This window comes from Rhodamnia argentea, chromosome 6, assembly GCF_020921035.1.
Source record: "Rhodamnia argentea isolate NSW1041297 chromosome 6, ASM2092103v1, whole genome shotgun sequence".
NCBI classification, from domain to species: domain Eukaryota; kingdom Viridiplantae; phylum Streptophyta; class Magnoliopsida; order Myrtales; family Myrtaceae; genus Rhodamnia; species Rhodamnia argentea.
The window spans coordinates 5,606,357-5,634,059 of record NC_063155.1 but is presented as its reverse complement, the minus strand read 5'-3'; the positions used below and the strand labels follow the sequence as shown (position 1 = coordinate 5,634,059).

The 27,703-nt window shown below is 40.8% G+C and overlaps 5 protein-coding genes and 1 non-coding gene across 12 annotated transcripts; 4 read left to right on the top strand and 2 right to left on the bottom strand.

Moving 5' to 3' along the window:
- Nucleotides 1–109: 109 nt before the first annotated feature.
- Nucleotides 110–5,515, top strand: LOC115742205 (zinc finger protein VAR3, chloroplastic). Of its 2 annotated transcripts, XM_030676356.2 has the most exons (8): nucleotides 110–499; nucleotides 581–662; nucleotides 1,339–1,456; nucleotides 1,577–1,923; nucleotides 3,180–3,296; nucleotides 4,595–4,711; nucleotides 4,833–4,931; nucleotides 5,021–5,515. In XM_030676356.2, the coding sequence occupies exons 1-8, from the start codon at nucleotides 214–216 to the stop codon at nucleotides 5,130–5,132; spliced, it is 1,278 nt and encodes a 425-aa protein (XP_030532216.1). In that variant the 5' UTR covers nucleotides 110–213; the 3' UTR covers nucleotides 5,133–5,515. The 2 variants fall into 2 exon arrangements, with proteins under 2 accessions (XP_030532216.1, XP_030532203.1); XM_030676343.2 differs by having other exon boundaries at nucleotides 110–662.
- Nucleotides 5,516–6,264: 749 nt separating this feature from the next.
- LOC115729210 (protection of telomeres protein 1b-like) lies at nucleotides 6,265–12,885 on the top strand. Of its 5 annotated transcripts, none has more exons than XM_030659686.2 (10): nucleotides 6,265–6,492; nucleotides 7,346–7,482; nucleotides 7,709–7,898; nucleotides 8,796–8,860; nucleotides 9,028–9,116; nucleotides 9,827–10,108; nucleotides 10,189–10,265; nucleotides 10,928–10,986; nucleotides 11,729–11,881; nucleotides 12,521–12,833. In XM_030659686.2, the coding sequence occupies exons 1-10, from the start codon at nucleotides 6,369–6,371 to the stop codon at nucleotides 12,734–12,736; spliced, it is 1,392 nt and encodes a 463-aa protein (XP_030515546.1). In that variant the 5' UTR covers nucleotides 6,265–6,368; the 3' UTR covers nucleotides 12,737–12,833. The 5 variants fall into 5 exon arrangements, 4 of the variants coding, with proteins under 4 accessions (XP_030515546.1, XP_030515547.1, XP_048136955.1 ...); XM_030659687.2 differs by having other exon boundaries at nucleotides 11,729–11,913; nucleotides 12,521–12,655; XM_048280996.1 differs by having other exon boundaries at nucleotides 6,476–6,492; nucleotides 7,346–7,441; nucleotides 12,521–12,885.
- On the top strand, nucleotides 6,584–6,680 carry LOC115746264. Its single transcript, XR_004016014.1, has one exon. It is a non-coding gene; the product is annotated as a small nucleolar RNA snoR113 (small nucleolar RNA).
- A 373-nt stretch (nucleotides 12,886–13,258) lies between the features above and the next one.
- LOC115742181 (ERAD-associated E3 ubiquitin-protein ligase component HRD3A) lies at nucleotides 13,259–17,822 on the bottom strand. Its single transcript, XM_030676318.2, has 6 exons — nucleotides 17,188–17,822; nucleotides 16,231–16,722; nucleotides 15,253–15,468; nucleotides 14,704–15,027; nucleotides 14,301–14,543; nucleotides 13,259–13,806 (listed from the first exon to the last, which is right to left on the bottom strand). The coding sequence occupies exons 1-6, from the start codon at nucleotides 17,716–17,718 to the stop codon at nucleotides 13,585–13,587; spliced, it is 2,028 nt and encodes a 675-aa protein (XP_030532178.1). The 5' UTR covers nucleotides 17,719–17,822; the 3' UTR covers nucleotides 13,259–13,584.
- A 2,045-nt stretch (nucleotides 17,823–19,867) lies between these two features.
- Nucleotides 19,868–24,919, top strand: LOC115729215 (vacuolar protein sorting-associated protein 26C). 2 transcript variants are annotated; one of them, XR_004013919.2, is made up of 12 exons: nucleotides 19,868–20,026; nucleotides 20,130–20,222; nucleotides 20,356–20,420; nucleotides 20,925–20,979; nucleotides 21,520–21,609; nucleotides 22,756–22,840; nucleotides 22,936–23,031; nucleotides 23,274–23,458; nucleotides 23,537–23,625; nucleotides 23,731–23,814; nucleotides 24,312–24,411; nucleotides 24,493–24,510. XR_004013919.2 is itself a non-coding variant. In XM_030659691.2 (11 exons), the coding sequence occupies exons 1-11, from the start codon at nucleotides 19,967–19,969 to the stop codon at nucleotides 24,535–24,537; spliced, it is 963 nt and encodes a 320-aa protein (XP_030515551.1). In that variant the 5' UTR covers nucleotides 19,871–19,966; the 3' UTR covers nucleotides 24,538–24,919. The 2 variants fall into 2 exon arrangements, 1 of the variants encoding a protein (XP_030515551.1); XM_030659691.2 differs by lacking the exon at nucleotides 23,731–23,814 and having other exon boundaries at nucleotides 19,871–20,026; nucleotides 24,493–24,919.
- A 244-nt stretch (nucleotides 24,920–25,163) lies between these two features.
- On the bottom strand, nucleotides 25,164–27,573 carry LOC115729213 (galactose mutarotase). Its single transcript, XM_030659690.2, has 5 exons — nucleotides 27,382–27,573; nucleotides 27,226–27,275; nucleotides 26,857–26,983; nucleotides 26,033–26,137; nucleotides 25,164–25,914 (listed from the first exon to the last, which is right to left on the bottom strand). The coding sequence occupies exons 1-5, from the start codon at nucleotides 27,494–27,496 to the stop codon at nucleotides 25,292–25,294; spliced, it is 1,020 nt and encodes a 339-aa protein (XP_030515550.1). The 5' UTR covers nucleotides 27,497–27,573; the 3' UTR covers nucleotides 25,164–25,291.
- Between the last annotated feature and the right edge of the window lie 130 nt (nucleotides 27,574–27,703).

Below are 27,703 nucleotides of genomic sequence, written 5' to 3'. Positions count from 1 at the left end.
GAATTAAATGCCCGACATTAAAATTAAACTTAGGCACATCCATTTTAAGATAAAAAAAAACCTTAAAGAGGGGAAATTATTTTTTCTTATAATTGCTGTAGCCCGTTGGCATAAACCCTCCCTCCTCTTACCAAAAACCCTCTCAAGCCACCGCTCAGCTCAATCCATGGACACACTCTGAAGTCCTCCTCGCTATCATCAGCGCCCGCAACAATGTCTGCCTCCAAGCTCTTCCTCTTCGGGACCGCCCTCTTCCGCGCCCACGCTCCCCTCCCTCGCCACTCCCTCCGCTTCCGCGGCTACTGTTCCGCCTCCGCCGCCGGCGAAGCCATCGCCTCCGAGGCCCCGCAGGCGCCACTCCTCCTCCACCACCCCTGGCCCGAGTGGGTGAGCTTCGTCGACCGCCTCAAGGCCAAAGGTTACCTCGCCGGGCGGTCACCTCCGCGCGAAGGGAGCGAAGAGGTTTCAGTAGGAAAAGAGCTAGGCGATGTCATCGAAGGTTACCTCGCCGAGCGGTCACCTCCGCCCGCAGGGAGCGAAGAGGTTTCAGTTGGAAAAGAGTTCGGCGATGTCATCGAAGGAGACGGCGAGCTTTACAAGCAATTAGGGTTGTTGAAGGATCCTTGCCTCAGCTTCGCGCGGGACAGATATGACATTTTCAAGTAAGGAGACCCTGGACTGTGGCCATCTGCTCTTCGCTCGTTACGTTTTTGGGGGGTTTTCATTGGTTCTTTTGGTAAAGTGGGGTTGCTACTTTCCTTCTTGAGGTCTTTTAGTAGCGTGTCTGATCAGATTACTGTATTCGGATATGGGTGATCGGCTCTCATTTTCAACGAGGTTCAAGAATTGAGCGTGTGTTATATTTTGGCACCAATGATTGCATATGAATGCTTAAGCTGATAGATGATGACTTTTTCTGATGTTCAATCGCTCTAACACACGCGCCCTCACATACAGGCTTTGACTTGCCTAATTCTAAAGGTTTGGAATTAACTTTAATAAGGAGATGAGCGAGTAGTCTATAGATTCGAACTTGGTGCAGAGCAGAGTCTTTAATTCTTTAGTACTATGCTCAATTGCTGTGCAACCAGGTCTACAAGAAGAGTGATTGTTTTGAATCATTAGTAGCAGGCTCACAAACTTCACACATGATGCTGTTGATTGTTTGGGATAGAAGTATGACCAAGATATGGTTAGAATCATATCAAGAATGAGCGATTTTAGGAGTTGTCGGGCTGAGATCAGCCGCCGCTCATAGCATTTAACAGTTATGTTGAAACTGTCCTTGAAATACAATTATCATAATTTTGAGTCTTGATCTTATCCTTATTTGTGCAGATCGCTGTCTTTACAACACATTCAAACAGTGGTGGAGCATGGATGCCCCAATCTTCTCCGCAAGGCTGTCAACTCGGGGAAAAGGCTGAGAGTCTATGTGCGACTCGATGAAGGGGATGTATGTAGATATTATTTTTCGATCTCAAGTCCTGCTCTTAGTTTAGTTGCATTTCTATTTATTTTTCTTTTGCCTACATGTGGGAAGCTACTTAATTCTAACCGAGATGATTTGACGCAGGTCTGCAGTGCGTGCAATCTGCGAGGCTCTTGTGACAAAGCTTACGTGATACTCAAGGAATCTGAAGCTGCTGCTCGCACAGTAGATATTGTCCGGATATTGTTATTCTATGCAACAGATCCACTTGTTTTTTCAGGTGGTCAGAAACCTCCTGGGAGAGACCTCGTTGAATCATCTGCCAGGGAATTGCTTGCTCAGTTAGTTGAACTGAGTGAGACACCCCCTGATCCAGAACTCCCAAAACCTGCTACAAAAGCTCGGCCTGCAGAAAAGCGATCAATTGGTTTTTTTAATGATAATTTGTCGCAAGATGTGGAAATGAAGAGGGGTGACTGGATGTGTCCCAAGTAAGTCTGTTTAGAAGATTGAGATTAGTACAGTGTATTTGCTTTAGGTATATTTTGTGCTTGTATGGAGAGATCTCAATAAGTACTTTTAGAATTTATTATCAGATTCCTTTATTTGTGTGTCTCAGTGCATCTAAATTTAAGCAGTGTTTTGAGTGTCTGTGGGGAAAGTCCTGAACCCATTGCTTCTGATACTGTTGAGAGCCTTCTTGATATTTTCCTTGGTCTACGGCTAGGTTTTCTCTTTCTTTTGATAAGTAAGCCGAGAGACCACTGCTTCCATGCCTTTGAAAGTTGTGATATAACGTGGACTACGTTTCTTGAAGTTTGAGCGCTTGCAAATTAGTCTGCTAGGTGAGCCTATGCATGAGCGGAAAAAAAGCTCTTCCTTTTTTATGTTAAGTCGCTGCTAGATAACCTTCTTGTTCAATATTTAACTTCTAACCTATGATCTAATATCTTTCTCTTTGCTTGGTCATGATGCACATATCTTTCCCTCTTGTTTAAGTTTTCCTGGCTAAACCTAAAACTCTCATGTCATCATATTGAAATGTTTTCATTTGATATGAGCTTATGATTTACTTTCCGACATTTGCCAATCTACTCGTGGAACCATATATTTCTAGAGTCCTTCATGAATCTTTGGCTGAGCAAGCTTGGTTGTCAAGAAACTACCCTGCTCCATCAACTATTAGCATCACCACAAGTGATTGCTGTGAATAATTTCAGTTTTACACTGTCCAGATATTGAGGAATTTGTGTCATGAATTCTGTGAGGATAAAAAAATTCGGGTGGCTAGTAATCGGATTTGCTCTTGATTTATAAGCATAATTTCTTCTATAAGAATCATACATTTCCACTCCTTTTTTTTGGTGTGTGTGTGTGTGTGTGTGTGTGTTGGGGGATCGGCAACTTCCAATGGGAAGTATTGTGGCCAGCCATTGCTTGTGATTAGGTTTTTGACTTTTGACTTGTGGATTTAGCCTGAAGCTAACTTTAATGTCCAGTTGAGACAGTCCTGCAGCAATCTTCCGCTTTTCCATTTTATTTCCAAATCTGGTGTCTGCATCTTTTGTTCTTCTACTCATCAAGGGAGATCATTTGAGAATTCTTCCTTACAGTGTTAGCTTCAGCAATTTTTTCAGTTAGATGAGATGATAAGATCTTGGTACATTATTACCTCCTTTTCTGTTCAATCTACTGCTTGCTTATGTTTTTTTCCTCTTGAGGAACTTATGCATTCATTTTGTGGCAGATGCAATTTCTTGAACTTTGCTAAAAATATTCGATGCCTAAAATGTAAGGAAGATGGCCCCAAACAAGTTGCCTTGAGTAATGTCGAGATTAAGCAAGGAGACTGGATCTGCCCAGAGTAAGTCCTTCTGTTTGTTCTGCTGTGTATTTTGTTGAATGTGGCCTATTATCTTTTGTATTAATCAAAATGATATCTGATTTATGACATGGTCTAGTTGATTTACATGGTTTGTATCTGTCATTTGAGCTTTCCTTTTATTGACAGATTCTTTGCTTGTGAGTGAATACCCCATCACTTTACTTTTATTTTCTAACACTGACTTAGAGATTTTGATTGATGTGCATGGTTGCTCTACCGTGAGAATAGGGGCACTGTAGTGCTTTATGCTTCCTGTGAAGTAAAAGCATTACAGGCGAAGGGTTTATGATTTTAGCGACTAAAAGATGTTTAACTGGGAAAGCATAAGTTGGGACATGAATGAACTTCCGTGTATGAGTTTAGTGACTGAAAAAATCTTTAATGGGTCAGCACAAGTTGGGAATGAATAAACTCTTTTTGTTAGTATTGTTAGATTGTGATCTTGGATTCTGCTTCTCGGTTAAACCTTATGTAGATGAGTGAGCAATCTTGGATGAGGCCACTTACTGTTTAAGATATTCTAAGTATTGTGTGCATATTCTGTGGAAGATAAGTTATATGTCCTGAAAATTGTTGCTTAGTTTCCTACTATTGTTGAGATTTTTAGAGGAATTTTCTCGACTAAGCAAGCATCATTGCATTGGAAATCATGTGGGCATCCCATGCTGCTGTAGGATATTAGCCGGAGACCACCTTCTGTTTATGATGATATTCCTTGTCTTGCTGTGAAGAGCTGTTGATGTCAAGTCCAGTTAGAGTTTAATTTCCTAAAATGTATTTAAAGTCTCAGTGGGTCAATGCGAAGGTTATGAAAAATTCTTCCTCGATTTGCAGTGTGTTTCTGGAAAGAGAATCATCATTCTAGAAAAGTAATGCTGATATAAAAGCAGCAAATTTCAGAATACCCCAGTGGCATGATTGAGCTTCTTTTAGTTTGTTCCATTTTGAAGATGTAAGGGTTTAAATGACTTGCCTACAGCCTTATGCATAAAATGTAACGGCCTTTTCTATTCTTGAAATTATCGTTTGATCTTGATGCTTCATTTATACGTTCCTCAGGATGCTTTTCGTACTATGCAAATGAGCAATAATGGCTGAAGTGTAGGTGTAGAATTAGTTCTCCCTGCTGCCCTAAATGTTTTATGCAAAATGCATCTATATGATAATGAGATCTCGGATGCATCGGTTGCTTAAGCAAATGAAATGTGAGTAATTCAGATTCATCTGCATGCATATGCTGGAGTGACACCCATTCACATTTTTTTTTTTTTTTGCAGATGTAATTATGTCAATTTTTCTAGAAATGTAAATTGCCTAAAGTGCAAAACTCAGGGTCCAGAGAAGGTCGGTGTCGATGAGGTGGAAATGAAGAAGGGGGACTGGAATTGCCCACAGTGAGTTCTTCAGATCATGTGCCCCTCTTTAAAACTTTCTCGCGTCTGGGATTAAGAGATTGTCTGGACCTTTTTCTAGCTATTATCTGAACGTAAATTTTTATGCTACCTCTGTTTGTAGGTGCCGTTTCATGAACTTTGCTAGCAAAAGGAAATGCTTGCGCTGTCAGGGGCCTCGTCCCAAAAGAAAGTTAAATTATGGAGAATGGGAATGTCCTTCGTGAGTGTCTCTCCCCACTTGTATCACACCCCTTCCTGTCCTAGTGGCTGCACAATGACCTTTTCTAAATTGCCCATGGCTTTATGCAGGTGTGACTACTTGAATTACAGAAGGAACACGTCGTGCCTAAAGTGCAACCACGAGCGGCCCCAAGAAACGAGGACAGAGTACGACGAGCAAATATGGAGGAGCCCTCGTTAAGCGAAGTCTCAATAAGGCAGCCAGAAAAATTCCATGGCGTGATCTCGAGCAAGCTACTTCCATTTGCTTACAGTCCGTTTATTCGGCATGGAGAAAGAGCATAAGTTTGCAATTCCATTCTGTTCTGTAAATTTATAAATTTCCCAAGTTTTGCGAGTAAAATGGAAGAAGAGGATATGATTATAAGCTGAGAAATGGGATCTCATACGATGTATGGCCTGCCAAGCATTACGTTCTGGTAAAAGAGGTTGGTGGTAGCTACTGCGTTTTTCGGCCTGATGTTCGGAGGCGTGTAGACTGATCATTTTGGCAGGCCCGTATTAGCTAATGAGTAATGGTAGCTCTGTCAGAATAGTCTATGAAATTAGTATATTAAGCACTGTTCTGATCAAGACTCAAATGTGAATACCCATCCGTTAGAAGATAAGAGTCACCGGTAAACATGCGAGAACATAGTGAGGGAGCCGATTTACTGCGCGAACTTGTCGCACCAACGCAAAATGCCATTTTCACACCTTCAAATGAATGTTTGAGAAGGTCTTGTTTAGAGTCCTATGAGACCAGTGAGCTATTCAAGCATATCAAATAAATAAATAAAAAAAGAGTTTCATTTAATTTTTAAAGTCATTATTTGTATCTAGTGATAGGACCAACGGGTCAAGGACAGTCTTAGATATCCCTTAAAGTAATTAATAAAAACAATTATATTATTGATAATAATTTGACTCAAAAATATTTTTCCATTCGGTAATTTTTATAAGCTATCTACAGCAAATGCGCTTTAAATAAAATGATTAATATCACGAAAATTATATTAATATTACAAAAAACCCTAAACTGATACTCTAGTGATAAATAGAGAGTAAAAACTTCAAACATGTACATTTGACAATTGTCATGTGTCATCCAAATTATTAATTTGGCAAAAAAATTTAGCGAAAATTAACGGAAAGTAATTTTATCATAGATATATTAGTTTACGATAAATTTTCCAAACATATATCAGTTCAAAATTTTTTATGGTTAAAAAATAATTTAAGATAAATCACAATATCAGTTTCGATTTTTGGTCGTATTAACCTAAATAAAAAGCAGCCTCCTCCACCTCCGTTCGGCAAAGCATCCGCCCCACCAAATTCAAAAGATGAACTTTGTGCGCCAAACCCCAAATTTAGGGTTTTAGCCCAGCGGAGTTGCAGGAGAGAGAGAGAGAGAGAGAGAGAGAGAGAGAGAGAGATGGAGGAGAGAGACGATTACAAGTTCCTGAAGCTGAGGGACGCCATCTCCTGCCTCAATCAAAGAGTGAACTTGGTCGGCGTCGTTCTCGAGCTCGGCCTCCCCAAGAAAAGCAAAGGAACCGGTAACCTCTCTCCCTTTCCTGCTCATCTCGTTTCGCAGTTTCTAGAGAGAGAGAGAGAGAGAGAAGGTTTGCCTGTTTTTTTCTTTCTTTCTGGCAATGATGACAAAAAAGGCCGGACTTACGGCTGCTACCGTGAGGTCGGTAGTAGGTTGATGATAAATCTCACATAAGGTTGTCGGCTGAGCCAGTTCTTTCTCTGAATTTGCTGTTTTCTCCTTCTCTCACCTTCCATATAGCCTCTTCTTCTTCCATTTTTGTGCATTATACCTGAATCTGAGCTGCCATGGTAATGCTGTAAACCTTACCTGCTGCGCCAGGAATGAGTCTGCTCTATCTTTGTTTTGTTCTGTTTTAGGGAAGGAGGGGCAGTTGATTTAAGCTCAGTTATTTTGATAGTTATGACTTTGATTCAAGTTCATATGGAATTGGGCTTCCTTTCTCGCTCTTTTTTTTTAACATTTTGGAAAGATTGTACTTGAAGATGTGTCAAAGTAATTAACTTGTGTGCTTCTGGATGGAAACAAGGTAAGTATGTCTAGTTCCGTGTGATGACGGGTTGCACGCACCCAACGTTCTTTTTCTTCAAATTACGATGGGCTCGGGGGCGTGATGTTCAGCCTCGTATTCGAATGGTGCGCAGCATTCAACAGTGATGAGTCTATGGTGGCACTGGGACTCTTTAAGAACTGTACATTACACAAAATGAAGGTCTTGCTTAGTATTGTTAGTTTCTTTTCCAGGCACCTTGATCCCTGTAATCATGTTATCCATCAAAACTTTCTTCTATTTTTACTTTGGAAGTTTCTATATTTTTCCAGGTCTGTTTATCGGACATGTTCATATTCATTTGCAGATTTCTTTATCTCGCTAAAAATAGCGGATGAATCCTATTCGGATCCTGGAATTTCAGTCAACTTCTTTGCTGAAAGTGTAGAGAAGCTTCCCATGGGTGCCTCACCAGGAGATATAATCCTGCTCTCTCATGTTGTGGTATTTCCATCTGTCACTTGCTTCAAATGCTATGTAATGTACTTGAAATAATTAGGTAGTTAACTTAAATATCTAGTCTAGAAGTAGCTTGCTTCTGCGAGTCTGGGACAATGTTTTGAGCTCCTCATCCATGACATACACAGTCTTTCAGGTTGAGTTAAAGCAGTTTTGCCGAAATTCTTTATACCATTTATAAGAGCATGATCCTTTCCTTTCATTTCCGCAGATGAAAACACATGAACGCGAAGTATATGCTTTCTTTAATAAGAAATTCTCTTCATTTGCTTTATATGAGGGCGTAAGTGGTGGAGACTTCACTCCTTATCAAGTTTCTGCAAGATTTCGAACTAGAGAACTGGATAAGAAGTTCATAGCAGACCTTAGAAAGTGGTTTACTGGTTTTCAGCTCAATACAGGTAATATCCCTTAAGGCTATGTATCTTAGTTTGTTCTTTTGTGTTCATGATGATTGTTTTCTCTTTGGTATGCTGAATACGAGGAGAAATTCTTCTCAAGGACAGAGAGAAGGTGAGAATAATTCACGTTTCAACTTTGTTTCTATACATATTCAGACCAGCATGGAGAGTAGAATTTGGCAACTTTCCTGAAGTTGATGTGCAGGTTTCATGTGTTGGTGTGAATGGTTTAAAATATGGTCTTTCGAAATTGGGATGGAAGATATTGTCAAGTTGGCTGTAGTACATCATTTGGCATATTTTAAGAAATCGAGAAATATGGGTACAAGATTCTTCACTTGTTGACAACAGAATTCTGCATGTAAGAAGCTCTACATCATGACTGCTCTTCCCCACCTTGATGCACAGTGTTCCACTCTATGGATGCATTGGAAGTCCTGTAGTCAAGTATTGGTCCCATAGAACAAAGCGTTTTTGTATTGCTGAAAGCATTTAGAGAGTATTCTAAGTGGGTTCTACTCAAGAGCAAATACAGATGCTAACCATTTTTACTCAATCCTTGTTCTTGGAGAACTATATGAACACTTTCCATTGCATTTCACACTCGATGGTCATGTTATAGATGTGAAGCAGGTAGAAGAGGCGACAAATAATTATAAAAATTAAAAAAAGTTAGATCTTATGACATATCTGATACAAAATCACTTGCAGTGTAAAAGGATTCATATACCTAGCCCTTTTAGTATGGTAAGGCTCAGTCGTTGTTGGTGTTTGTAGAAGTATCCATTATTTTTGTTTGGTGGGCATTCTAATAGTACCCTGTACTTGTGGCGTTGTCAAACTTGGTTTTGCTGGTTATTCTAAGTGATTTATTCAAACTCTACATGTGCTTCATAGATCCAAATGATTTCCAATTCTTGAGAGAGATCAAGGAAGGTCAACGCCTGAGTCTAATTTGCAAGGTAATCAACGTGTCCTCATCTCATTGTCATTATCAGCATTTAATATGTGTAGGATGTCAGTTACAGTAAGTTTGTGCCACTGTCATAGCTTCTTGGGAAATTTTGAGGGACTTGTCATTATATTGTGATTTCAATGCTGTCATTCTATTTATCTGTACCTTCTTCAGATTCTTCACACACGTGAGGTTGCAGAAAAGGAGTGGATTATCTTTGTTTGGGATGGAACTGATGCCCCCAGTAAAAAAATTCAGACGAAGTGAGTCAACTTTTTTCATTTTTTTCTTTTCGTTGATGAAAGTTGAAGTTTCAAAACTTGTAAAACACCTTGAACTTCATAGTTGTGGGGGGTTGAAAGACATTTAAGTGCCCCGAGGAAGATCATCCATAGTAGGGTGCTATTCCCTTGTAGACTGTTGTGGTCTTTCTGCCATTTGTTGAAGATGAACTGTAAGCTGTAATGTTGGATTTTGTTCCCTTCCTGTCTGTATTATTGGTCTTATAGTCCTTTACTATGCATTCATTGTATTTTGAGAGACCAGATTGTCATGAAATTTAGCCATTAAATAAACAAATTAAAGTTTTGGTTATTGGCAATGAGGCTGAATTGAATAACGATAGCTCTGAGGTGGAAATGTAAATGTGCAGTTCGGTTTAGTTTTCTATACAAACAGATGAAATGCCAACATTTTTTTTAACCTTCTGGCCAGAAAAAAAATATCAACTAAATGCTCGTCATGTATATTTCTTGATGTGTTTGAACAGTTCCTTTAATTAATATGCTCGTAATTACTGATAAAGAAAGAGAGTATGCCAGTCTCGGTGGTCTAGTTTCAAGGCATTCACTTTGCACATAATTGGGCAAATTAGCGGATTTAATGCCATCAAATGATGTTGGAATCACTCACAAGATATTTATTATTTTTGTGCTATTGGACCAGAGTTATTTACATCCTTTGCAAAACACAGGATGACTGATGAGATGGACAATCCACTCCCATTACATTTGGGAAAAGAGCCACTGCCTAGAGACATACTCTGTACCTTTCCCTCTGTTGGGAGTGTCCTGACGGTGGTGTTGGGTGAAGGCAACAAAAATCTTGGTCTTGGTTTCTTGAAGACTGGCACTTGGTTAAACTTTCTCAATATCGTCTGTGAAGTCCATGCAGGGCTTTGGCGCGGTGTCTTGATGCCCTTCACAAAACTTCGTTATGTGCCTAAGGAGGACCGCTACGTGTTGGGTTGCCAAAGGTCAACACAGCAAATGGCAATTTAAAGGTTTCCTTTTGGCAGATTTTTGGTTAATTCCTCAATTACCTTGGATAATTCAGGTGTTATGAAGAACGATTGTCAGAGAAATGGGGTCGCATGCCGTGGTCTTGCTTTCCTGCACCATCGACAGTTACAGGTTTGATCTCTTTTTATGTGGTCAACTGTTACTACGGCCCTGTTTTAGGATTGCAGGCATGCACTATTTGACATCCATAGAAAGATTGTTCTCTCATGATGTACTGTCTAGTCCTCTGCTGGAGTACTGCTGCTGCTTCAGCACTCGGATAGGAATTCTGCTACACCGTTTTCTACATGTCTGCAATTATATAATCATCAATCAATTTGTCTTGTCCCTTGTGGCCTGGACAAAAAAAGAGATGTGTGGGTGTTTGGTGAGGCTTTTGCTTTTAACTTTCACCATTTTATTTTTAGAGATCATATCTAAATTGTTAAACACCTAAAATTCCTAGAGATGCATGTATTTTAGCACTTAATGACCCCAAAATTAATGACTTAAAGTCAAACCAAACAGGACCTTATCTTTTCCCTAAGCAAAAATATCTTTTCACTTGAGTAAATGGCGGTATTGTCGCCATAGAGAATTGCAGAATGGTCATATTAGTTAATTTGGGTATAACTCATTTAGTTTAAATTAATCCAGGATGCATCTGTTTGTTTGGTTCATCAACATAAGTTCCCAATGTACATCAGAATCAGGAATTTCAATTTTTCGCTTTACAGCTTCTGTAATTATGAGGACTGTTCACCCATAATCTTGATGAATTTTAACTCTATCAGAGGTTGAGCATGATCATGTGCTGCCTGTTACATTAAGGGATGTTCTCACCTATCCTGAGGTAAATTATGCAGTTCTATAAGTTCAATCCTCTTGTGAAGAATAATGTTGCATATTGAATATATAATTCTTTGAAAGCTGCCTGGAATCTTTTAAGTCACTTTGAGGTGACACCTAGCTGCTTTAGTCACTGAAATGCTGTTAGGACGAGTCAATCTCCTGAGTTAGAAATTGGTTGTTGAATTGAAGAAGTGTCAATGATTTATAGTCTATTGATTTTTCCCTTTTTATCACTGATCATATTCTACATAATGAGATGGTTACTTCTATGCATGCCCTCAACCATTGATTAATTATATCCTTTCATAGTGCTACCTAGTGTAATCTTGCTAAATAGTTTTCTAGATGTCAATGCAGCACTTTTCCTGTGTTGTGATATTCTGATTTAGTTGTTTCTTATGGAAACACTTCAATTTCTCAGCACTTTGCCCCCACAAAAAAAAAAAATAGAAAGAAATTTCTCAGCACACGTACGCACTACAGATCGATTGGGGAAAAAAAATTCCTTGTGCTTGGAGCCCCAATTGCTGATTATCTAGTACACCTAAGTGTAGATGAGCAAAAAGATTTAGATCAAGTTGCATGTTAGTTTGCGCACATCTTTAGATGAGGTTTTTTTGTGGGACTTGGAAATGATTCCTCACTTTGAAGAGCTGCTTGAGACTTATTGTTATTTTGGAAAATGTTAACTCATACTAAGAAAGCTGTTTACTTCTTCCTAAGCAGAAATTTGTACTTTCCAGGTTACTGCCAAGTTTAAGTGTGTGATACGAGTTGTGGCAGCATTTCCATGCGAAGCTGAGAACTTCCTCTCTCCTGTTGGGACATATAGGGTTAGGCTGACTATCGAAGATCCAACTGCTCGAGTGCATGCATTTCTGTATGCTGAAGATGGGGTATGATAAAGAAGTGAAACAGAATTTCCTTGGTAGCCGTCTATGTTGATTATCACTTTCTATTAGCAATAGTAAGTGAAAGGTTTACCAACTAGCCCGAGAAGAAAATTAAGGGTTTTATCTTCACAAATAGGCCTCGTTGTCTTTAATCAGTCGAGGCCCCTCTCTATGCAGAGAGCTTGACTGGAAAAAGGAAAAAGTTAACTTAGGGAGAGTACAAGAGATTTTCACTCCCAGGATTGCATTTTTGTATAGGTTAATGCTGCTGGTGAGTTTTCAGACATTTCCTGCTACCTTCTTTTTGGCCTTTTCTGCTTTTGCAGGCAAGGTCTATAAGTCTGACCCCAATAGCACTTTTACAAAGCAAGAGTATTTTAAATGTTTAGTATTTTCACTAAATAAGAGAAAAATCCTACTTGGTAAACTAAAATATTTTCATAAAGAAGGTGAAGTAGGCATATGTCGATAGACTAGTGTTCTAGAATTGCTTATAACCTTGGTCTTTTGCTGTTATGGAATTTTCTTCTTTGCCCAATGACCCGGCATATTCTTAATTAGGCTATGCCTGATCTTGTTCTAGATGGGTTAAAACTCTAGGTGTATGGAACTTGAAACCATTTTCTTGTCGTTCCTTTGTAGGAAAAGTTTTTCGATGGCCATCCTTCTGCTTCTGATTTGAACAGGAGGATGAACAAGTTGCTCGGATTAAGTGAAGATGACGACAGCAAGGGAACTGAGTATACCGACAGAGACCCACCCTGGGTCTTTTGTTGTATCAAATCTTACTACCTTAATGAAAGTGATGTTTGGGGAAGCCGTCGGTTTCGAATTTTCGACACCAAGGTGGCAGGTTAAAGGCTCGATCTTATTCAATAATAGTACAGTTAGGAAGTAGAGATGTAAATATCCGAACCACTTATGCCTGTTATCGGTGTATGTCCGTATTCTACTCTCTTTTTTTGTGGTTTTCTTCCCCTTTCTTTCTCCCTGTTGGGATTACTTTCAACTCGATCCTTCACGAACTTGGAGCTCATTTTGACAAGCGCAATTTTGAGGTCTTAGTCGAGGCTTCCCTGTTGAGGCAATGGTAATAACCATAAGCGCGATATCTTAACGCATCTCAACCGTTTTGTGCCTGTGCTTTTGCCAACAAATTGAGTGAAAATCCTACGACACTGGCATAATAGTCATCGAATTTATCGGGCGCACTCAGACGGTGCAAAAGTGAGGGCTCTCCCGAGAGTTGAAAGGCTCAAAAAGTCGAGAAAATTCATAATTTTGAAAAAGATAAGTACATAGTTAGAAGTAATAAAATCAGCAGTTTTAAGTTTCTAAGTACAAAGTTGAACGGAAAACTACGTGCTCTCGTCATTACCCTGAAAAAGGGCAGAAACTGAAAAGACCTTTCCTATCTTGTACTGCTGAAATTGGCATTGTATTGTAAGTAGACACCTTAAAAATACAATTGTGTTAATTATGAAGAAGAAAAGACAAACTCTTGTTTCTTATGTTTTCTCTTCCTATGTACTCTCTCTCTCTCTCTCTCTACGTAACAATGTTCAGTAAACAAAAATTGACAACCATTAAATGAACAAAAAGGAAAACAATCAGCTGTACAAACATCATGAAAAACCCCACATGCTGCCCCCTCGAGAGTTAACGTTGAACCTCATGGACACAGGAAATGGACGTCACAACGGCGATCAATTGAGTCCAGGAACACCAGGCTCAATTGGCTGCCGTTGCCCTCCAACCTCACCAATGACTGCCGCGGCATGCCTGCGCTGCCGCTCACGGAGATACAAGACGGTAAGTAGACAGACGAATAGCGTGAGTATCGTGGCATTTCCTTCTTCCAAAATCACGTTTTCTACCCACGCTTCCACCTTCGGATAAGCCTCAGGCAGTGAATCAATCAAATTGACCTGAAAAGGAAGCCAATCACCATATTAATCATTCAGACTCAGACCTAGGAACAAGAGAAACATTAATTAATCAGCTAGCTGTGTCTCCCTAATCAACTATCAGCACATACTAGCTCAACAGGTATGATCCTCATACCAAACTATTTTTCAGAGTTAATCAACGAGGTGATTTAAGTCTCTTCGGTACTTTCCCGCGGAATCCAGAGTGATTTAAGTCTCTTCGGTACTTTCCCATGGAATCCAGGGTCAAGACTTGCTTATTTAGTGGCACTAGAAAAAATAGGAAGGAAACCAGAAAATAAAGAATGAACGTGCGTAGATGCAATTCTTCACATCCATCCATTAATATGGAACCCAAAAATTATGGGCCAAAGATGGCTATTTGCCAACAGGTGCAAGAAATCCTCCTTGAAGCAGTATAACTCTTGCCTACACATATTTTCTGAATTAAAAAAAACAATGCAGAGAGAGAGAGAGAGAGAGAGAGAGATTACAAGGAAGCTGTCTGCGTAGTTCTTCCGTATATATAAGCTTGTGAGGGCCAGCGAAACAGGCAGTTTTGCAGCAGGATCATTCTCAAGGGCTTGATCATAATAGCGTTTTGCTAAATGAAGATCGAAAGGAAGACCTTGGCCATGTTCATGCATGTAACCAAGATTGAACATGGCTTGTGCATTAGATTGGGATTTCGCATGCATGTAAGCCTCTGCTGCACGTTCATAATCTCTTTCGGTACCCTAAGAGAGGACAAAAACAATTAGGATCAATTAGAGCCAAGGCAACTCAAGTGAGATCCAGGTCCGTAGACCTGAACTACTCCATCCAGAGGTTAGGAGTCCACTAAAGACAAACTTATCTTTTATCCTTTCCTATAGTCAATCTATTGGAAATACATACCCGTCCATAATAGTATGCATCTCCGATCAGCAAAGCAGCATGCTCGTTGCCTTGCTCAGAAGCTTGCCACCATAAATAATGTGATCGTTGGTGTCGTTCTGCATCTGAGCAAAATCCTGCTTCCCCCATGCACATGCTGCGCTCACCATACTTGTCAAGAATCCATGCAGCATTACTTTGTGCCACCTCATAGCCCAACTCAGCCATCCTCGAGTACAAGAGGAATGCCTTGCCCACATCGCCTTTTAAATATGATTCAAGGGCCCATCTTGACAAAGAGCCCCACGGTCCCCTCTCTGCAACTAGCTTATACAATGTAGTAGCCTGAAAATATAATTCAGCTTACAAATATTCAGCTCGATATATGACCTTACATATGAAAACAGGATAAGTATGGCATTGCAATCTTTACGTATTACTAAGCAAAAAGTGAAGATAGGATACACATGCATGCATATCCACAAATTTCAAAGTATATTACATATATATAGATGCATGATGCAAGGATAGACAGTTGCTAACACACAAATCAAAGTATTTAGGTTCTACCTGGGCAAGATTTTTCTTGAGCCCTACACCTGTATGGAACATTTTTGCTAGCTGGTAGAATGCCTTGGGTTGGCCTGCATTGGCAGCCACTATGAAGTATTCACACGCTAGCTTCACATCCCTTCTTACCCCAATGCCTTTAAGATACATTACCCCCAGGTTATAGTGCCCGCCAGCCTCCTTGTTTTCAGCAGCCCTCTCAAAGTACTCCTTTGCCTGCAATGAATTACTATAAGTCAGGAGCAAATAATATGTAATTGATCTCATCACAGCCATCACAAATAAGGACTGTGAATGTACACAGGAAAACCTAGTGCTCAGAAGTTGATTCTTTATGAACCCATGTCTCATTTGCCAAATCGAATCAAATGCACCAAATGAACAAGCCTAGGAAAAAGATTATCAAGTCACAGGAATGAGGATTTCATGAATTAAGAAGAAAACAATCACGAAATGTTGTGATCAACGAATAAATAGTAACTCCCAAAGTACTTATTCTAGTGATGACATACAAAAATTTGCTTGGCACCACCTGCTACAATTATCCTAATGTAGCTAAGTCAAGAATCAGAGACCAACTGTAGGAGGAAAGACAAATTTAAAGGAAACATAAAACGGGCATATGGGAAGTTCGTAGTCAAAGCTTAGAGGCCTTGAGTCGGCAATTCATGCAATTGTCTTTTCCAAGAACATTTAGTCATAACATAGAAAATTTTCCAATTAACAAACAACATTGTAATCCAAGAGAGAGAAACTAATGAGTTAATGAGAAGAACTTGAGTACATTGAATGTGTTGAGGAAACAAGAGTCAAAGCAGTCATGGGATATGAGACGAGGCAGTAACACTAATGTTTCCAAATAGTAACAGTAATGTTCCCAAATAGTAACATCTTTGCCAAGGGTAACCGAGATCCAATTTTCACATATAATGGAAGTATTAACACAAATCCACTTATGAAACAATCAATCCAATTTACCTTAGTGTAGTTCTTCTTTTCCACTCCGTAACCTTTGACATATAGATAACCCATTCCATTATAAGCCGAGTAAAGCTGCTGTCTGGAGGCAAGCTTTAGCCACTCAAAAGCCTTTGTATAGTTCCTCTCAACTCCAGCTCCCCTAGCATATATCTCCCCAAGAAGTTCCATTGACCTTGGCTCGCCCTTCTCCACAGCCTTTTGAAACCATGACAATGCTTTCTTATGGTCTCGCCTCAATCCTCTCAGGCCAAAATAATAGAACAACCCCACTTTGTACATTGCAATTGCATTCCCCTTCTGTGCCTGGTACTCCAATATCTGGAAGTCCTCATCGTCCTCACCTCGAGACTTTCTCAGAGCTTCTTTATTCTCCTCAGCTCCATTGTGAATTCTAATTGGTTCTATAACAGGAGACTCCTTCGTGATTAAAAAGCTATTTACAGCTACCTCTGCTAACTCGGCATACAGCTTGACTGCTTTTTCATACATCTGTAAAGCCATCAGAATGAGGATCAGCTCATCGACTTAAACGACCATCTTAAAACAAATTCTACTACTTTCTTCAGTGTCCAAATTCTTCCCACAACACATGGATAAACAAATTCATTTTCCCACATATAAGTCCAGAATTACTAAATAACAGAAACGTGATCGTAGTGAGAATTGCAAGGGAAAGCTTACGAACTTCCTGTCCATCGAAAGCCACTTTCACAGGGTCTACTAAGCTAACTCTTAAGATGTTACGAGCAACCCACATCAGCCTCGCATCCAAACAACAAATTCAACTTGTAATCTACTCTTTGAAATGAAGACACCAAAAGCTTTAACGTCAAATTAATAACACCATCTACAGCTAATGCAAACGGCAGTATTTGTTGAATTGATATTAAAGATGGACCATCTGCTTATAGGTGATGATGACATATAATTCAAACAATGGAGCTTAATACTCACATCTTGACGCATATAAGTGTAAGCAAGCGCCATCTTAGACTGCATATTCCCTCCAACGGCAGCGAAATGGTGGTACAGAAACGCCTTGCCCATGCTCCTATCCCTCATCTGCCCCGTGCCGTACAGAAACCCTAGCGCCGACTGCGCGTGCGCATAGCCCGCGGCGGCGCTGGCCTCGAACTCCGATACGGCCTCCTCCATCAGCCGCCCCTCGCCGGAGCTGGCGGCGGCCATCATCTTCGACACGCCAGAGTAATAGAGCTCCTCCGGGTCGGATCCGACGGTGAGGGGCTCGTCGGACTCGAAGATCGGGCGCCAGGAGCCGGGATCCAACTCCTCCTCGGAGCGGGACTCGGAGTCGCCGAACTCGTCCCAGTCGGCGGAGTCGAGGAGCTCGTCTGGGGAGGCGGCGGAGACGTCCTTTAGGTCGTCCTGGGAGAGTATGAGGAAGAAGGGGCGGGCGGTGAGGGCTAGCGGGTAGAGAGAGAGGAGGAGGAGAAAGACGAGGAGGTTGCGACCCGGATCGCGCATGGTGGTCCGGATGAGTATGCTGGAGGGTGGCCGAGGAGGAGGTGCGGTGGCGGAATTTTTGGGAGGGGGGTGGTGGTCGACGGTGAAGACAGGGGTTAAATGGGAATTTGGGGGAGCGCGTTTGTGCGTATGTGTTCCAGTGAGGCCACGTCAGTTTCTGGGTTCTGGCCAATGAGGTTTTGCCGCGTCGGCAACCGGGTTTCGTCGTGAAATTTGACGGACCAGATCCGGCTATTGCATTGACGGCCCAACCAGATCGAGACGAGTAAGAATGCCGACCGAAATTGTATAATTTCGTCAATTTTTTGGTCGAAATAATTTCGTCAATTGAAATAACAGATTTTGTTCAGCATACGCACGTTATAACATATTTTGATCATATACTTGGTGTTCAGTGCTCTAACAGGTCCAGAATTTACCGCTAAAGTGATTAACTTAGTATCTTTCATGAAGTATGAGTTCTATCTGTATTGTGAGTAAACCTCTGAATGGTTTATACCGAGTTATCTAACTGCGACATATCTTATCTAGAAAGACTTTCGAGCTGCTAACATCTTAATGGGATTGGGTTAGATCTTTCAGTTATGAATTATATAAATTAAGGTTAAAATTGATCATTTTATAGAAGGTGTGAGAATTTTATGACAATGCCAAAAGTGAGGGTGGTTGAATCTAAAATGGGTAGATCTCCAATGAAGAATTTGGAACATATCCTATTAGAGTTGGTTCTTGATTTGGAAATTAGTAATCGATCCGAAATCGAACCATTTTAATTTTAGAATTGACTCTAAACTAGAGGATTATTTCAAGTAATGTCTCTATTATTTTTTAAAAACACTCCCATAATGATTAACGCATTGATGAATGTCCCAAGCTTCTCAAGTTCAAAACTCATTTGCAACGTATCTATCTACATTTAATCAAAGTATAATAAGAAGGGCTAAAAACTAGTCCGAGGCGGTTCTCACCTACGTTACACGGACTCGTTGTTTTGCAAATATTTTCCGTGTCGGACACGTGTCGGACTTGGACACGTGTCCGACACGCCGGGACGCCGCCGGACTCTTCTCGGACACGCGGTCAACGCGTGTCCGAGTCGGGACTCGCGGTCAACTCCACGAACACGCGAGGGACTCGCGTGTCCGACGTTAAAATAGGCAAAACGCCCAATTTTGACCTAATTTCTCACTCATCCATCTCGGTCGCCGGTCTCACCTCTCCCTCTCCCTCTCCCTCTCGCGATTGTCGACTAGCCTCTCGTGACTTGCCGCCGTCGCCGACTTCTACTCGCGTCGGCCTCTCCCTCTCGCGACCGTCGACTAGCTTCTGCTCACGCCTCGGCTCGCCGCCTCAATCGTACCTCGGCTCGTGCCTTCTGCTCGCGCCTCGGCTCGCACCTCTTCTCTTGCCGCGCCGCCTCAAGGCATCCCTCCTCTGCTCCCCTCCTCTGCTCACGCCTCCGCTCGAGAGGGGGGTTTTGGATCTCCTCTGTTCGCGCCACCGCTTAAGACAAGGGTTTTGGATCTCCTCAATTTCACCCGCCTTTCATCTTGGCTTGCGAATCGCGTACGCCCATCTGTCTCCCCCACTTAATTTTGCTCCCAGCTCCCGTCTTGTTCCCACTTTTAGCCTTTTGTCTTTATTGATTGAATAAGGCGATCATAATCGGCTTGGACATATCACTTGATAATATGACATACAACTCTTAAAGATCTCAAAACCGTATTGTATGTTCGACTTGTGTCTTTGTCTTACGTGAATTTTTTTTTTTTTGTCCCTCCAAGTTTTATGGATTATTGAAATGAAATGTAATTGAATTATTGACATGATATATTTTTTTATCGCAAGATATGATTTTGTTTTGCCTACACCCGATATATTTTGTGAGATCTTTCTAAGGAGGAGATTAATAATAGTTTCGACATCACGATGTATTATTGTTGAAATTATAAAAACAATAATTTATCGTGTATATATCAAAATATACATATAATATAAAACGTCTCCCAGCGTGTCGGAATTTTCTACTTTTTGAGAATTCACGTGTCGGCGTGTCGTGTCCCGTGTCCGTGTAACATAGGTTCTCACTGGTTCACAATGCAAAACCGGGAACTGAACCGGTCAAGGCCGGTTCCTTAATTTTGATCGTGTGGAAACGCCGTCGTTTTGCTTCCCATCAACGCCGGTCCCCGAGTCCGCCACCATTGACGGGGGACTGCCATTTCTTGCTGCATCGCCGGAGCTCGCAATGTCGTCTGCAACGCTCGAGATCAAGCTTTCTCGACCGAGCCGCATCTATTGCCCTTCCGTACACCTCTCTCTCTCTCTCTCTCTCTCTCTCTCTCTCTCTCTCTATGCGCGCACTTTGATTCTCCATCGGAATCACGATCGGACATTGATGGAATCGCCAGGAACCTCTCGACGGCAAGATCGTCGTGAAGTCCGCTTCCTCCATTTCTCACCGCGGCGTTCGCCTCGCCGTCAATGGCTCCGTCAATATGCAGGTACCTCAGAACGTTCTCCTCTCTCTCTCTCTCTGCCCTATTGCTGTGAGAATCAAATTCAAGGTCGATTCAGTGAAGACTCGTAGCAATCGGTGATCGTGTTGCTCATCGTTCTTTGACCTCCTCGTTGTAGGTTCGCGGAGGATCTGCTGGACTTATCGAGTCAATTGTTGGTGCCGTCAAGCCTATCGTGATCGTGTATGTAAGCTGTTTTCATTTCTCTAAGTTCACTGTCGTTTTTCTCTATTTGGTTTGCTTGTCTCGAGGTTTTGTTTGCCAATGTGAATGATCTTTATTGCTTCGTTCCTAGTGTTTGCTTTTAGAACATTGAAACCAAGTTCATACGATTCTTGCCTTACTGATTTTGACTAACCTTACAGGATTAATTCATCGGCATACCACTGCAAGTTTTTTCTGTTTATGGTTTTACATGTTTGCCCGCATTTAAATCAGGAGCATTAGAAATTGCTTTTCTTTGGATGCTTGGAGTATTTAAAGAGTAAATCCCCTTTTTCTTATGTTCGTAGCGGAGATGCAGAGTCCATGTGGCTCTACTTCATCTCCTACGGAAGTGTTTGATCACCATAGAATGTAACTTTATTTTGTGTAAAAATGCTTTTCATGACTATCCAATTGCGATACAAAGCATAAATTCTGTCCACATAACCTTCTTTTTGCTGTTCTATGCGATCTTTTGAACAGGAATAGGATAATTGAAGTGAGACCTTCCGGAAGGATTGCATCAGGTACAACAGAGGTAGTGATATGCAGAAAGGTTTACATATATGCAACGTCTTTTCATTTGGAAAGAGCGAGCTGATTAGCATTTCTGTACTTTTGCAACTTACTTGATTAATGGTTAATGTCTTCCAAATACAATTATAATCTCTATCTCTTCATAGAAGTAATCGTAAGTTCACGTGTATTGATGCTTTTGCTACTTTGAAATTCATTTCAGCCTCTTCGTTAAGGACAATGTTGTTAAATATTTGTTAGTATAACATGCAAAGCTTTTTTCTATACTTCACTCTATTTTCTATATTGGATACGAGTCTTTGAGAGCAACACAACATGGTTTTTTGGAGTTTGCTACTGCTGATATATTAATCAGAGTAGATTTTCCTATTTTGTTGATGTCTTGTGCTAATATATTAGCAGAGTACAAATAGCCCAGTTTTTGCTTATGTGCTTTGATTATTGGCCCATATAGTCGCCCTCATTTTTACCCTTATCAGATTTGACTTATGAAATGAAATTCTTGAAAGCCTTCAACTTATTTGTGTGTTGTTCATCGCAGATACCATTTTCTGTAACTCTGAAACAATCGGGAAATGACAATCATGATAGATTTTATGAGACCTTTCATGGAGCTGATATCAATATCCAGGTGAATAATTTGATCATGTACCTGATCATATTTGATAAAACATGGAACAGATATCATTTGCAGATTCCCATATGACATTTAAAGACGGCTTCTGTATGACTTTTGCATTGTGTAACTGTTGTATCTTATTGTAGATAGATACATTATTTAGAATTATATGCTGCTACCCAAAAGCAAGGGATGTAATCCTGGTTGGAGCCTTTGTGGACATGAATTTTTTTTCACGTTCTACAAAAGGCTAGAAAATGCTGAATTAGTTATTTTTCCGAAAGAGATCTCTCTATCAAAATTTCATTGTATTTGTCTAATTTTCGTCATTGAATTGCTAACTTTCTTGAAAGAAAGACTTCCGTTTTTATGTCTTTCATACATAGACATGATGAATTTATGAAGTTCTTTGTCTTGTCTACTGTTTATTGATAGGTTATTTCCAAGTTTGTTTGCTTGTGAAGAATAATACGAACTATATAAGATGTTGTTTTGATCCTAATTTGGGTACAAGCATAAAATCCATGCAAGTTTTGCTGGTCGGAAAATATCTTCATGATCTTTAGATTTAAGCAACTTGTTAGGGAATGAAGCTCTGGATCATTATTGTTCCGTGTTCGTCTTGGCCTGAATCACCATCACGGCACAACACATCTGTCGAAATAAGTAATTCTCTGCGCTAACCTGACATTAGATGGGGGCTCTTCGTGGTAATTACCATATATCGTAGTAGTTGGGATTGGATAGCAGATAATAAGATTAGATGCTTGATGTATGAGCATGGGTAAAGGATCATAGGATCAAAAAGAAAATTTGATATTTATTCTATGAAGGTGACTGATGAGTTTGATCATATGCTGTATGTGTCCTTCTCTTTCCTCATTTGTCGTAGTAATTGTACGAGCTTTTAAATTTGGTAGACATGATAAGGTAATCTTATATATGCATCATGTCTTTTCATGAATGAGTTCTAAAGGCCAGTTGGCGCATGGTGAAAAATGGTAAAGGATAGGCAACCAAATTGCACGCTTGCACTTGGCTCCCTTCTTCTGGACCATTTAGTTATTCGATTTCTCATTTCCCCTTCTGGAAATGTTTTCATTTCTGCCTGAATTTAGGGACTACTTTCATGGTTGATATTCATTAAATCTGTTACAGTACTTGCTAACTGCAGATGTAACAAGAGGGTATCTGCACAAATCCTTGTATACCACAATGGAGTTCATTTTAGAAACTGATAAGGGTATGACATGCTTCCTCATTGATTCTAAATCAGTTTTGGCAATGATAACTTGTGGGTAGGATCTAATCCACCGCTTCCTCTGTTAATTTTTTCAGCCGAGCTTCTTGATCAACCAGCTTCTCCTGAGATGGTTATCTTTTACATTACTCAGGATACCCAAAGACATCCATTGCTTCCTGAGTTGAAATCAGGCAAACTTCTATATGTATCTATCTTTCAGTGTCTTTTAGCATAATTCTAAACTATAGTCAATGGTGAGATAGAACATTGTACTATGCTCATTTATTTCCTCAAGCACTCTTGGATGAAAAGTGACAGGATGGGCAAGTTGTGCTACGATCGTTTGTAAAATCCTTATTGGTTTTGCTGTTATATCTAAGCAAATATACAGTTGCCTGATCCAACATCTTACGTGGAAGATGATGATGTACAGGTGGTTTTCGAGTGACTGGAAAGTTGTCCATTCAGTGTGCTCTGTCAGATCCAATTAGTGGAGAGCTTATCGTGGAAACATCTGCAGTTCCAATTCACTCTATTGATATACACATACTTCGAATTGAGTCGGTTCTTTTTGGAGATAGAATTGTGACTGAAACGTCCTTGGTACAAACAACACAGGTGTGTAAAATTTTGACTAAATAGATGTATATGTCTGGATCAAAATCTTCCTTAACATTGTCCTTCTACATGTACTAGATAGCAGATGGAGATGTGTCTCGGCATTTGATGTTGCCCATCTACGTTATTCTTCCTCGCCTTTTAACTTGTCCAACGACCTTGGCTGGGTGAGTTGCCGTATCCACATTGCCACCACTATTGTGTCTCCTTCTTTTTCTGCATAAGCATGTGTAGTGAAACCCCACAGCTTAACAGTGATTGTGTATTCTTAGGTCCCTTCAGTCTGTACACAATTAATCTAATTGATTGGAGAGCTCCACAACTATTGAGCATTAGCATCATAGTGAACCGAACAGGTTAATCTTGCTTTCAACACTTATTAGGTTCAATTTCAATTTTCTTTTCAGATATCCAGAGCAAGCACTGGAGACTTTAAATTTGTACATAAAGATCTATATCTACAGTCAGTCCTTTCGGTTAATTCTGGAAATATGCGGCAACCTTTAGCTTTAAGTAGATTGAGTGACTTTATTGAGCTTCACTTGAGCATTAGCCCCTTGGCCCCCAACATAAGCACACAAACAGAGAATGCTTGGACCTTAGGCTTGAAATGAAATTCCTGAGAGACCACTGCACAACCTTTTGAAATGCCCTGTGGTTGAAGACAATATTGATTACTATAGTTTCACCTGTGACCATAGATGAATGTCAGGCTTCTGTTTTCCATTTCACATGCAGCTTTGGAAAATTCATCTGCAGTTGTCGTTTGTTCTTTCCTTCTCTTTCAACTACTATGGACCAGTGGAAGCTACTACTGCTATTGACTTTCCATTAAATTGCATCTTCCAAACAGACCATTTTCAATCGAGTTCAAAGTTGCCATAGTTATTAGCTTTCAATCAGAGCTATCGAAGATGCAGGCCAAGTCTGATCCCAGAACTCCTAGGCTGTGGGTATGAAAAAGGATTGTTTTAGTTTTATGTGCTTTATCTTGAGCTCCTATCTTGAAAAATGCTCCCTTTTACCTATCTTAGATGGCAATGGAAACACTACCACTTGAACTGGTTCGCACCAGATGAGAATCAGCGTGGAGCCAACAACTCAAACTTTAATGCCTGTACTTTCTTCAGAGAAGTTTCTCGTATCAGTGATCATTTGGGCGGTTGTTCACCGTTGATTCAGATTGCTGTCATATACGACGGCTGGTGTAATCTGCTCATAATCTTGATGGCGATGTCTGCACTGTCGAAAGGTTTTTTAGTTGCCAGATGTAAACAGAATCTCGAAGTTCGTGCTGTTATATCCTCTTGGATAATTGGAGGAAACTACTCAGACTCTAGTGTTTGTACGTACTTCACAGTGTTGAACTTTTACTGTTTGGTCTTTTGGAATGTTTACTGTAGGTCGATGACTGCTCTTCCATTTGCTAAAGAATAGTAGAGACCATTTACCGTTTATACTCAGATTAGCTAGCACGTTCCAAGATAAATGCATTTACATGTATAAATATAGAAGACACGTCGACATATATATCCTTTCCAAGGTGGAGGTGTTCCAACGTATTAACAGCAAGAAAAACCATTGTGTCCAAATCAATGCTGTATTCCCTGTGATATCATTAAAAACCGCTAAAAAGGAAAACGGAAAAGAAAATGGACAAGTGCTAAAAAAATCAGAGTGTTCCATAAGAATGCGGCCAATAATGTAAATGAAAGCATTTGGCCATTCTTATTACTTCCAGGAAGGTACTACATTTCCATCAAAACACTTATCTCAGGTAAAGGCACACAAGCTCAGAACTCACCTTATCAACACGCAAACCTTCCCAATGTTTCACTCCACTGAAAACTCAAAAAGCATGGAATGCTTGTACTTCTCACCAGGTTGAACAACAACAGATGGAAAGTTTGGTTGGTTGATGGCATTTGGAAATCCTTGTGTCTCCAGACAGGCCCCAGAGTGCTTCCCATACTCTGCCCCGCCTTTACCGACTACTCCATTGACGTAATTTGCAGTGTAAAACTGCATTCCCGGAGCATTGGTCCATAAGTCAAGAACCCTAGAACTTGAAGGGTCCTTCAGTTTGGCAGCGTGTTTTAGGCCCGACTTTTCTTCCCCACAGTCCAGCACATAGTTGTGGTCGTACCCCAAACCAGGCACCTCATGGATCGAAACGCCGATCTTCTTCTCCGTCGTGAAATCAAAAGCCGTTCCTTTGATGGGCATGATTTCACCTGTTGGGACTGTGTTATGATCCACGGGAGTGATGTGATTAGCCCAAATCTGGATGGAGTGGTTGAGTATGTTTCCGGAATTGTGACCAGCTAAATTCCAGTAGGTATGCTGAGCCAAGCTGATTGGAGTGGCCTTATTAGGCACAGCTTCCATGTCGAGCCTCATGGTTGTATTAGATGTGAGGGTGTAAGTAGCAGTCACAGCAACATCTCCCGGATAACCTATAATCATATGACCATGCAACCCATGGCATCAAAAGCAGTGTTGGTGCAAACGCATGGGTGTGTTGATCAGCATGCGTGCCGCGTGTGCGCGTGAGAGAGAGAGAGAGAGAGAGACCTTCTTCCCCATCACGACTGTGATATTTGAAGGTAAGGGAAGGATTTTTGCCCTTCTTATGATCAGCTACCTCCCATATCACCTTATCAAAACCCTTGTGCCCACCTAACACAAAAAATTCAGAAGGCCATTATCAGATTGACATATTGAAGAATTAGGTTGCTCGACATATGCATACTTTTTGTTCTAAGAGAGTGAACCTCTTATCACCAACACTAACTGGAAATGGCAAAATTCTTCGTGGATCTCATGATTGTTGAGCAGTATTTATTTTCCTCGAAATGTTTCTTCTGCTTAATGTGCTTGTGTGCGCACTCTGTGTCTGATGGTTGGAAAAAAGTAAAAACTTGCTTCCCTCCTTTTGTCAGAAGCAGTTCACGTGAGTTCCAATACAACCACAGCTGAGGTGATTAAACCATAATACAAGAACACTTTGCTCAGTGTAATTTCCAATTCAGGGGAAAAGGACTTGAAATTCCCTCAATACTTGATAAGCCAAGCATAAAATTTAAACTGCAGTGCTACAAATCCTCAAGCTTCCACAGAGGCGGGATGTGCAGCAAGGTCAAAGTGCGATAAAATCACGTTCGGCAACCCTCTCACACAATTCAATTCCGGACACCACCTATCTAGATGAAACAGATAGTCGGCAGATGCCAAAGGGAGAACATATAGAAGGCACTTCCGCAGCAGACGGACAGTCAAACACATACACAAGACTGACGATAGCAAAGACAACTAATTCACACGACGTGTCATTTAGTATGATCTCGTTAGCTCGAGCAACATTGACATTGAAACTACCGATTACTAACAATTCATACCATGAAGACTGTTTGGGGGCTTGTTGATAGGCAAAGAGTATTCAACGCCATCGAGAGTGAACTTGCCCTCCTTTATCCTGTTCGCAACCCGCCCCACAATGCAGCCGAAGTACGGCGCAGCGCCTTTCTGCGCGCACACACAAAAACACAAATCAATCCACGAAAGGGTCTGTCAACCAAATCTTTCGAAGTTCAATTACCACCAAAATTACTGATAACAACTCACTTGCTATACTGGTTCGGAAATTTACAGCAGATTAAGAGTCATGGAAGAGAAGAAGACGAAAAATGCATAATCACCGAAGCATCTCCGTAAGCACAAGAGTGAAAATTATGATTATGCGAGCAAAAAGTCGCGAACTTTCTCACCAGATACGGTTCGACGGAGTCAAAACCCAGAACCACATCAGCCAATTTCCCTACAAATAACCAAAAAAACAGACACAATCGAGTCGTCAGCAACGATTTCAGACTAGGAGAAAAATCGACTTCGATCGCGAACAGAAACGATCACCGGCGACGAACCATCTTTGCCCGGAACACAAAGCGAGGTGATGGTGCAACCGAGATTTGTGATCTTCACCTGCATGGTCCCATTGTCGAGCTCGAACAGCTCTGCTTGCTTGGCCTGATCCGCCATAAAGATTCTTCCTTTTCTTCTTCTGGGACGAGAGAGAGAGAGAGCTGGTATGGCAGTGGAGGGTCCGAGTGGGAGACACAAATGGGATTTTCAAGGTGCTCGAAAGAGGAGGAACCAGATTCGATCAACTGCAAAAGATGACGTCATAAATCGTCGTTATAGAGAATTAAATATTAAATCACGGCGTTATTTAATAAGATAACCTTT